Source organism: Epargyreus clarus, unplaced genomic scaffold (genome assembly GCF_041222505.1).
Source record: "Epargyreus clarus isolate Ecla_fem2 unplaced genomic scaffold, WU_Ecla_fem_2.2 ptg000017l, whole genome shotgun sequence".
Classification (NCBI taxonomy): Eukaryota; Metazoa; Arthropoda; class Insecta; order Lepidoptera; family Hesperiidae; genus Epargyreus; species Epargyreus clarus.
Window position 1 is genome coordinate 2,548,710 of NW_027332225.1, and position 11,455 is coordinate 2,560,164.

General features: G+C 33.7%; 1 protein-coding gene and 1 non-coding gene across 2 annotated transcripts; one reads left to right on the forward strand and one right to left on the reverse strand.

Moving 5' to 3' along the window:
* Positions 1–526: 526 nt before the first annotated feature.
* Smn (survival motor neuron) lies at positions 527–8,528 on the forward strand. Its single transcript, XM_073082036.1, has 7 exons — positions 527–756; positions 2,132–2,267; positions 2,824–3,033; positions 4,778–4,966; positions 6,160–6,269; positions 7,743–7,885; positions 8,357–8,528. Exons 1-7 carry the CDS (start codon positions 715–717, stop codon positions 8,376–8,378), a joined length of 852 nt encoding a protein of 283 aa, XP_072938137.1. The 5' UTR covers positions 527–714; the 3' UTR covers positions 8,379–8,528.
* Positions 3,908–4,020, reverse strand: TRNAL-CAA (transfer RNA leucine (anticodon CAA)). The gene is made up of 2 exons: positions 3,983–4,020; positions 3,908–3,952 (listed from the first exon to the last, which is right to left on the reverse strand). It is a non-coding gene; the product is annotated as a tRNA-Leu (tRNA).
* Positions 8,529–11,455: the final 2,927 nt, after the last annotated feature.

The window sequence follows — 11,455 nt, forward strand, 5'->3', positions numbered from 1 at the left end:
TCGACTCCGGTGGCACCACCGCTACCCCTATTTCTACCTCATAACAGCAGCGTAAAGCGCTACTGTCTTCTGGTTTGATGAGTGTGGTAAGGGAGAACTTTTCCGAGGCGTTCCAGCTTAGTCCTCAGGTATAGCGGCGCATCAGTGGCCGACTTCAGGTAGGAATATCTAATACTATCTGGGGTTGATTACAGATGTCTATGGGCGACAGTAGCCACTTACCATCAGGTGAATTGCATGCTCGTCTGCTACTCCTACATTATAACAAAAAAAAAATAACCAGCCCACATGTTATAATTTATATCACAAGGTCTGTGTCGTTGCAATGAATTTAAAAGTTTAAAATTCAACTCCCTCATCATGCTTACAAGTAAACTCACACGCTTTTTATATATACGATATATTTTAATTTAGTTTTAAATCCCTCTATAATGTTTCTACTGGTTACTGTATTTACCTCAGAAGAGTTTACATTGCTTATATATTATTGTTGGTAACACTACATACCAAAGAGACGGATTTCAATAATGTCAACAGATTGTCAAAGATACCGTGTCTAAGTCAAAGTCAAAATCAATAAAAAAAATATAACAATATTTTTCAATTTCTTGAAATCTCTCTTGTCGTGCGATTAATCCACTGCCGTGTTTTTAGGTATTAAAATTTAAACAACATCACGTGGTATTAGTGCTCAAGACTTAATTCTGCTTAATAATGTCTAACACCAACGTTTTGTACGTAAAGGGAATGAAAATGGTAAGTTTTTAAAGTTTAATTGGGTACTTGACAGTTATAACAATAAAATATGAAATATGTTGGATATGATAGCTTATAAGTAAACATAAATTATGCAGTATTTCGTTTATTTTTTAATATGTTCTAAGTATTTTAATTTTTAAAAAGAAATTTTCGATTTTTTATCTGTGGATTTTAAATCCCAAAACGGCGACAGTGCTGCCTCAAATGTCATGTGACGTCACTACATCGAAACCTGTCGATCACATCGAAACCTGAAGTATGTGTAACGTCGAAGTTTATTTCTATATTTTCAATGTGTTGACGTCACGCTACGAAATGACACTTGACCGCCTGTTTTGGCGTAACGTTCCGTTTACCGTAATAAAAATATGTTTTTTATTAATAAATAGCCCTTTTTCGAAAAAATGATCAATGAAAGGCATATATAATACGTATATGAATTCATTAAAACAGTTTCCCAAAAAGTGTCAAGTAGCCAATTAAATGGCATCGTGTATAATGACTACTTGTTCTTATTTTTTCTAACGATACAAACAAAGACATAGATAATATACCGAACGTTTTTATGCATGAAATTGTTTTACCCGCTAAAATACATTACAATTTACAGCTGTTTGAACTTATAAGTGTAAGTGTTTTGCCGGTAGTGATTACCGCACTCGTGAATAAAAGTTTTATAAACTTATTTTATTGTTGATTAACTTTGTGTCCATATTATTCATGTTTAATTTTTGTATCTTACTATAAGTAGTCTGTGTAAGTAGTATAAGGTTATTTTCAAAATTTTTAAACAAATCACCTTCATTCTAAATTAATAAGCATATTACTTCTTTGTGTCAATTTACCCTAGTTCAAAAATCCCCTTCTAACCAAATTAATTTTATGACCGTATTAATTTTATGATTAAATTCATTGTTAAAGTAAAAAAACATTGTTAATTTACTTACACATTTTTTTTCAATAAAATTTGTGACATTTCAAAAAGTTACAACATTGTTGTTTAAAACTACTAGCCTAGGATGAGGACTTTGCATATACATAGAATAGACAAAGACTCACCTGTAAATAATATTTTGTATTATTCTTTCATACATTTTCAACATAATTGACAACCTGCAACCAGGAGCGGTTACCATACTGGTCTGACACGCAGAGGGTCCCCAGTTCGATTCCTGGCCAGACACATATCTAAATGATGAGTTTAGGTTTTTGTTTCTGGGTCTGGGTGTTTATGTTATTGTCTCTGTGTGTGTTCACAGCACCCTCAATATAGGGAATCCTAGTGTGGGGCTGTGAGTGTTGAAAGCGTTTTTTTATAACTGTGTGCTTTATACATAATACAATAAAAAATGTTTGCTATTCCCTGTTTCAGGATGACTCTGAGGCAGATACAGAGGAAGACATTTGGGATGACTCGAAGCTGAATGATGCATACGATAAAGCTCTGAGGATGGCCAACATGGAAGTTGCCCAGCGGATCGCTATGGCCACTAATTCTAAGTCTGGAGGTATGATTTACTGCTAGTTCAAGAATGTTTATGATTTGCTTATGTCTATGAATCTTCTGGTATTATATTAGTGTCATTAGTCTTGTTACTGATAAAGATGTACATGATAAAGTTTTGTGATCCAATAGGGGTGCTGTCTGAGCAAAAACCATATATTCTTGTCATGGAAATTTTGAGTGACAGAAACCTCTGTGGTTCAAGTCAACACAAACCACTGCCACAACTCTCTGCCTATCAGCAGTTTCTACTGCCATATTTTAATATGAAGTGAAACACTTAGAAAGAAAATTAATTACACATGCTATTTTTTTAATTAAAATGTGCCTAGTGTCACATGTGCCTGTAAAAAAAGTAAAAAAAGTATAGGAAGTTCTTCCTCCAAGACAAATCTACATCTCATAATTATAAAAAAAATCATTAAGGCGTTTAGAATTATTACATAACTCATACAAATAAAAGAAACACACATCCAAACATTCACATACTCAATACACACACCCTCCTGTTTTAGTTGTATAAAAACAAAACTAACGATAACTATATAACATCATTACAGAAACATCTAAATCCAACCAAACCAAGAAAACCAGCAAGCAATCCGTACAAAAACAAGCCACACAGCAGAAGAAGGCTGTAAAAAAGGATTCTGGTGTCCAATGGAAGGAGGGTATGCCGTGTAGAGCGGTTTACTATGAAGATGGCTTCGAGTATGAGGCTATAGTGTTGTCAATCATTGATGATAATGAGTGTGTCATCAGGTTCCTGGGTAAGATGATTAATGCTTTAAACAGAGCTAAATCAAATCAACATTTTTAATTCAAAATATGTTCTTTACAGAGCACTTTTTGAATGTCAATAAAAACCACCACCACTTCACAAGGTGTTTCGTTATGGAGAAGAAGCAGTGAAAGAAACTCCATAACACATATTTAAAAAAATATGTTTCCTAAGTAAATAATTGCCAAACTTAACCTAATGATACATGTGGTGCTGGAGTTACTTCAGACCACACTGTTTTATCAGTCAAATAATCACTCAACCTATAAGTACACTTTGTTTATATAGCATTTGCTTAACAACAAGTTTAAACTTTTTTCTGTGAGATTCAAGAGAGACGGAGAGAGCAGTTATGACATTAACAACTTATAGGTCAGTTTTGGGATACTGTGTTTCCTAATTTCAAAAAAGAATGTTCATAAAACCACTCATCTGTGTCTATTTTTGTGGGACTTTAATAGAAAGGATTGAATCCTAAAGAGAAAGTCCATTTCCCTAGCTGTTTCTCCATGTATCTACTTTGTCATAGCCAAATTTCTGCACAAGTACTTCAAAATTTACACATTTATAAATATACTTTATATTTTCACATAAATATTTTTTTAGTTTGATTAAGGTAAAATATGAGAAAATTAGATAAAATTTATATGTAATATTTGATATAAGTCAATAACAGTTAATAGTGTAATTTAACATAAAAGTTACCAATTGATAAGTAGTATAAAAATTTTGTACAAAAATGCAAAAGAAAAATAAATGAATAAAACAAATAAAAGATGTGCAAGTTTGTATACAAAATAAAGAAATATTTAAATCTTAACCATTAAAACGATGAAATGAAAAAAAAAACTAAAAAAAGATTTTGTCAGAAGTGGGATTCGAACCCACGCCCTCAGAGAGGACCAGAAGAGCTCGACCTACTGAGTAGGCAAGGAAACCTTGAGTCTGGCGCCTTAGACCGCTCGGCCATCCTGACACTTGCGATGTGTGGCGAAATTGTGCAATCTATGTTATGTAGCTATTTTGTTGATATTTGAATATGTGATTATTTTTAAATTTCATTGTTTCGTTCATATAAATAACATAGTTTAATTAGATAAATACGTAAATGAATGAATACATAGTAATATTGTGTTACTGATTTGATAATACGATTCTAGTAGTACCTATTCTAATTTTTATTATTATTTTTATGAAAATGTAGCAAATAAATATACTGCTCACCTGATCACCATAAATAAACTATCTTAGATGTCGTAGAAATACGGAAATATTTTTGGGTTCGGTTCCTATAGGTATAGTACAATCCCATGTCTACTTCTGCTTTATAATAGCATTGTAAAGCGCTGCTGTGTTCTAGTTTGAAGGATGTAAGTACGAAAGAAATACTTATAGGAGGCATTCTAATTTAGTCATCAGGGATATCAACGCATCTGTGGCCGACCTTGATTGTCCATAAGGTCGCAAGAGTTCAACAGTTCTGAAAAACGCCGAAAAATATCATTTTTTTTCTTTTGCAACATGTCTATATTTTAAACTTGGTATTTTTTATTTCTAGTATAGCGGCCATACCTACCCTGTAAAAGTATTTATCTATAACGATTCAAGAAATAGAACCATGTTACAGACAAAAACGGCGGACGCTCAGTAATAGGGTTCCGTTTCATCATCATGAACTCCAAGATCATTAACTGTCTTTTATTATTAAAAAAATGCGTTTTTTTCTATTTCAGGCTACAACAACACCGAGATAGTGCCGTTAAGCTTGCTCCAAACGACCCTCGGCAAGGAGGCTAGAAAGAGACAGATAGAGGAAGTAACGAGTGCGACGAAGAAGAAAGATGATGACGGGTTCGAGAGTCAGTCAGACTTCGCTGAGAACGGTCTTAGCGATGAAATGCCACGCGCTACTGTAAATACTGGTAAGTGGTATCTAGAGCAGTAAAGATATAGACCATAGAATCAGTGATAAACTTAACCTAGTGGGTAAGAAACTTGGCCTCTTGATCGAGGGTTCCGAGGTTCAAATCGCAGGCACGTACCTCTGATTTTTCAAAGTTATGTGCGTATTATAAATTAATTATCACTTGCTTAAACGGTGAAGAAAAACATCGTGAGGAAACCTGCATACCTGAGAAATAGAAAAAAAGTTTTCACAGGTATGTGAAGTCTACCAATTCGCACTTGGCCAGAGCGGTGGACTATGGCCTAATCCTTCTCATTCTGAGAGGAGACCCGTGCCCAGTAGTGGGGCAGTAATGGGTTGATGATGGTATCTAGAGCAGTGTTTCTCAAAGTGGACAATAATGCCCATTGACGGACCAAATGTAAATGTAAAACTGGAGTTTTACATTTACATACTCCGCATTAGCATCCAAACTAATATTAAAAATGCGAATATGAGTAGGTTTGTTTCTTTGCTACAAGATTGTACGATTTAACTACATAACCGATTATCATGAAATTTCGTATACACATTGTCAGGGGTTCAAAAGAGGACAAATGGAACCTTTTGTTCCGAAAAAAGTTCCCGATGGATAGATAAATATGTCTGGAGTGAGCGAAGCTACGGGTAACTGATAGTTATATAGGTATATTTTTTTTTTTAAAGTGTTATGGGGCTTCTTGCGCAAGTTTTTAAAGGTGGTAGAACCCTTTGTGGTTCGACTCCGGCGGCACCACCGCCACACCTATTTCTACCTAATAACAGCAGTGTTAAGCGCTGCTGTGTTCCGGTTTGAAGGGTGTGGTAAGGGGGACAGACTTTTCCGAGGCGTTCCAGCTTAGTCCTCAGGGGTAGCGGTGCATCTGTGGCCGACCTCAGGTAGGAATATCTAATCCTATCTGGGGTTGATTACAGATGTCCATGGGCGGCAGTAGCCACGTACCATCAGGTGGACTGCATGCTCGTCTGCTACTCTTATATTATAAAAAATAAGGTTCTTCTCATAATGAAATACCTTGCAAAGAAGTAAAAGCTGTTTCACGGTAGAAATAAGAATGCCAGTGGTACCTCCCCGTTCGAACTATATCATCCATTATTCACTATTATATTTTTTTAATAAAATTAATATGAATATCCTATATCTGATTTATTTATATTTTATGTTTTCAGAATCACGTCGTACCAAGAATAAGAAATCAAAGAATAGGCAGCCGTCACTAAACATAGATGATTTTTCTCTACCCACCGCGCCGATGCCAGACGCGGGCATGTTAGGGGATGTAAGTTCTTTCTTATGTATTGAAAGTAGTTAACGAACACGTATTCCATATGATTTAGGAAACTGTGGTATAGTAGATATACAAGAAAGAGGTTTAATTTTAGGTTTGAGGGAGGGTAATGTACTTGTCTTCAGATAGATTAGAATTTCTGTGAAATAGTGGAAGGAAAAAGTCTTGCTTTTATTTTTATATATAATTTAGATTTTGGTCTTCGTCAAGTTCCTCTTCTGGGCACGAGTCTAATTTACAGATATAACAAAAATACTAGTTAAATAAAAAAATGAATACAAAAAGGGGTAAAGGGGTAAACTTAAAAATGTCGAATAGCAGTTTGTTGTATGGGGATACAACAAACTGCTATTCGATATTTTTAAGTAACTTTGGAACCGTTATAGGTAAAGAGTTCAAATTTTCACAATGTGTACATTAATAGCTGCTATAATAATAAATAGAAATTAAAAAAAAATGGTTGTACAGAACCCTCCAGGTACGGGCATAGGTTGCACTTGGCCAATTTTTACGAATTATTTGCAATAGGAAGGCTTTTTATATTATTATATTAGCTATTCTGGCAAACATTGTGTTGCCATATAAAAAGTCCTTTAGCATTTCACTCAAAAATAGCATAATGAATAATAATATTTTTATTAATTATGCAATTTTTATAATCGGAAAGCTTCAAACTGCTAAGCTATCGGGAGTTACTCGTTTTATTGTGAGTCAACCATGAAAGATAGACATATGCTGTCTTGGGATATTTTTTATATAATTTTAAAGATAACATTTCCGTCATACATGATTTCTGTGTAGCTTTAACCATTAAGGTTACACACGCGACGGAATCTTAAAAAAATGGAGTAACTTCTCCCGTTTCCCCAACATTTCCTTTCAATGCTCTGCTCCTATTGATTGTAGCGTGATGAAAAGTATACTATAGCTCAGGAGTATGAAAAATAATTGTGCCAAGTTTTGTTAAAATCCGTCGAGTAGTGTTTGTTTCTGTAACGGTTATACAGACAGACAGACAGACAGATGCATTTTTGGCATCAGTATCGATCCCTAATCACCCCTGATAGTTATTTTGAAAATATATTTCATGTACAGAATTGACCTCTACAGATTTATTATGTATTTTTTTTTCTTTTTATAATATAAGAGTAGCAGACGAGCATGCAGTCCACCTGATGGTAAGTGGCTACTGCCGCCCATGGACATCTGTAATCAACCCCAGATAGGATTAGATATTCCTACCTGAGGTCGGCCACAGATGCGCCGCTACCCCTGAGGACTAAGCTGGAACGCCTCGGAAAAGTCTGTCTCCCTTACCACACCCTTCAAACCGGAACACAGCAGCGCCTAACACTGCTGTTATTAGGTTGAAATAGGTGTGGCGGTGGTGCCGCCGGAGTCGAACCACAAAGGGTTCTACCACCTAATAGTACCACCTAATATGTATAGAAGATTATGTTCCAGTGTTGCCCACTGGACATGCCGGTCCCACCCCCACTGCTGGGCAGCCGCCTGCCGCGCCTGGGGGAGGACGAGGCGCTGTCGGCCATGCTGCTCAGCTGGTACATGAGCGGCTACCACACGGGCTTGTACCAGGGGATGAGACGGTTAGTATTGTGTCTAGAAGGTATTTGACGACCCGCGTGGCGGAGCGATCACCATACCGGGTGACGCGCAAAGGGTTTCGGGTTCGATCCCCGGCCAGGCAGATATTTGAATGATGAATTTAGATACCTGTTTTGGGTCTGGGTGTTTGTGTATTGACCTTGTGTGTGTCAATAGCACCCACGATACAGGGAATCCTAGTGTGGGGCTGTGAGTGTAGAAAGCGTTTATTTATGTGTTTATTATTTAATCGTCCTAGAAGAAATGGTTGTGTATTAGAGAGAGAGGAGTGGGTCTAGAAGGGATTAGGTTGTCCTAGAAGGAATAGTTGTGTGTGTGTGAGTGCGAGACATGTTTGTGTGAGTAAAGTTGTTTAAGTATGTTGGATGAGACGTATTTGTGTGCGAAATGTTCGTGTGTATAGGGAAAAAAATATTGTACAAATTTCAATATGTATTTGTTTTCTATTTCAGGGCGAGATCGAACCAAGTGTAAATAAGGAAACAAAATCATTTTTTTATAAGTTTATTTTTAGTTTCACGTAACATGATCTACAAATAAAATAGAAATGCGTTATTTGTTACGAAAAATAAATTATGCCTCCAGATTGTGTAAAGCTATGTACAAATATACATTTTGATTCATTTTCAGTTTTTTTTTTGTATTATTATTATGTCAGTGTTGTCTGATTGGTGGGTTTTGAACATTTATTTAAAGATTACATTTAATTTGATAGTTTTAACATTATAATTAATTATCTTTATATATAAAAAATCCGTTTTCGCATATGTATATTCAAAAAATGGTCGAAAGTATCGAAACTTAATCATAAAAGTCAATGTACTTGCACGTTTTCTGCTTAGCCTAAAGGTAGACTGGCAGAGAATGCTTCTAGCATTAAGTCCGCCTTTTATACCAGTGTTAGTTAAGGTATAATAAAGTAAATAAATAAATAAATAAATAATGTATAGATTTGTTTTTTCAAAAAAAGTTCGTAGTGTAACTTTTACCGTAAACATTAAATTTTTTTAAAAAGGTCTGTTATTTATCTATTTCTTTTAAATAAAAATACTGCGCCACATCCAAGTGTGGTCGCTTGGAACTAGTATATAATACGTATATCATAATTACAATTAAATGTAATCTTTAAGCAAATGTGTTGTAATTATAAACAAGTGCAGCAAACGTTAATACTAAACACATTGACCTATTAACCAATGGATGTCGGATCTAAGCTCAAAGTCATTACTACAACTATAATGTTCTTCAATGAAAACTTGTAAAAGTAGCATTTTACCAGCAAGTAAAAATGACGCTTGTGTATTAAAATTAAAAAGAAAAAGTAAAAGTCGGATTAGCTAAAATTCAGCAATTAAACAAGTCCTGATAATTTTAATTAATATGAAAATGCTTCAATATAATTAAAAAAATGTTCAAATTATTTTTAGCACTATATCATAGTTATACATAAATCATAACATATATTTAATAATATAATTAAATTGAAATAAAACTTCATATTTTAATGTTTATAAAAATGTGCTTTCTTTAGCAACTTTATGTGAATTTAATATTAGAAACGACATCCTTATGAAAATAGGTGAATGACAAATTATTATAATATTAAATTAATGCACATATTATTTATATCAAAAAGACAACAAACATTGCCTTTAAAATAACATTAACAGTATAAATATTAAAGAAACCGTTGTTTTTATGGCAATAATTATAATATACACAACCAATTTATAAATAATTTGGCTCATAGGTACTGCACATCCCTGTTTCACAAAAATACTTTTAATTAGTAACCGTTAGGAGTATTTCATGTTTTCATTAAGTACACTCCTATTTCTAAGTACATTTTGTAGAAATTAAATTGAATTGAAAAGTAGTTACGGTATTTTCATTTTATAGTCCAAAGTAAAAAAGTCAAAAGACATTATCATTATTAAACATATATATTAATAAATAATATTAATGACACCATTTTTATATAGGTACATATAAATACTAATGAAAACCTGACAAAATTTGTACAACATCAAGATGTAGTGAAGCAAATGAACGTTTTGAATTAAAAGAAATGTAAACTAAAGTTGTCTTTCCACTAGAGATGTACGGGGTCAGTAAGTTTACTTAAGTGGACATATAATCCATAACTATGAATGAGTATAACTATGGATGAGTGATATTTCCACAAATAGAATTACATGATTTTCATTGAACTGGTTTTTTATAAGGAAAGTCCAGTAGCACTACCATGAGTTGGCCGCCACTATAGAAATTGTAAATAGAAAACTATTGTCATTTTGCTAGTGAATAACATAACTACTATCGTTACGGTATTTCTTGACAACGTCTGTCAAACTAATGACTCATGGGACCGAATTTGTATGGCAATAGATCATAATGACATTCGCTAGCGATTTGATTTCGATAGGTTTTTTACGTTACGAGTGGCTCACACTACGGAATTTAGTTCTACGAGTAACCACCAGAGGCGCTCTACAATTTTTCATACATTTATTTTACGCAGTCGCTAGCGAGTAATACTTTTGTAAACTCATGGTAGTGCTACAGCAATCTTATAGTACACACGGTAACACGTGTCATATTGGACACACGCCAACGACATCTCTGATGGAAAGGCATCCTTAAGCATTTCACAATACTTTAATATCGCAATAATGCTTACACACAAAAAAATCAATCAAAAACTTTGTTTACATACATACTTATGTACATATATAGTAGATATTGTCTCGGATATGTTGGAAACTCAAATCATATTTCACTATCATTTCATTTTGTACTGGCATCTAGAAATATCTTCATCTTTGCTATAAGTACAACCTTAAAACAGAGTAAAACAAAGAGTAAAGAACATGGCAGAGCGAGACTAATCTCATCTTAACATTAGAAACAATATTTACAATTAAATATAATATACAATTTAAAGTGTTATTTAAGACTAAGCTTAAAAAATCACACTTACTGAGGCCTTATTTTACTAACATACTTAAATACAATTATTATATTATATAATTTATTTTTAACATTCACAGACACGTGTCAGATATGTTAATACACTTATATAAAAAGACACGTGCTTGTAAAATTATAGGCAAGCTAGAGACCTTTTATCTTTCCTTACACTACCTACGTTTGTGTAAGTGTAACTTAAAAGGCAATGAAGTAGTGTTCGTAGATGTAAATGGATGTCAATCTGTGTCTATTAATGATTTTTACCGATACGTGTACACATACGGGTATACATACATTGAGAGTATAAGACACGTGCCGAGGCAAACAATATAATATGTTTCTATACAATTTGATAATGAGCATCTGTCATAAATACTTTAATGCACATTTTATGACATACAGAGTCTTTAACTCCTGTGTAGATATAAATGTAATTTTGAAAATATTCTCATTATACAATACTAACATTATTGTATTAAAACTCATCAGTTGTTACGGAAACAGATGAGATATAGACAGGTATTGAAACTATACCATTTTTTTTATGTAAAATAAGACCTCCAGTCGATTTTATTTCTAAA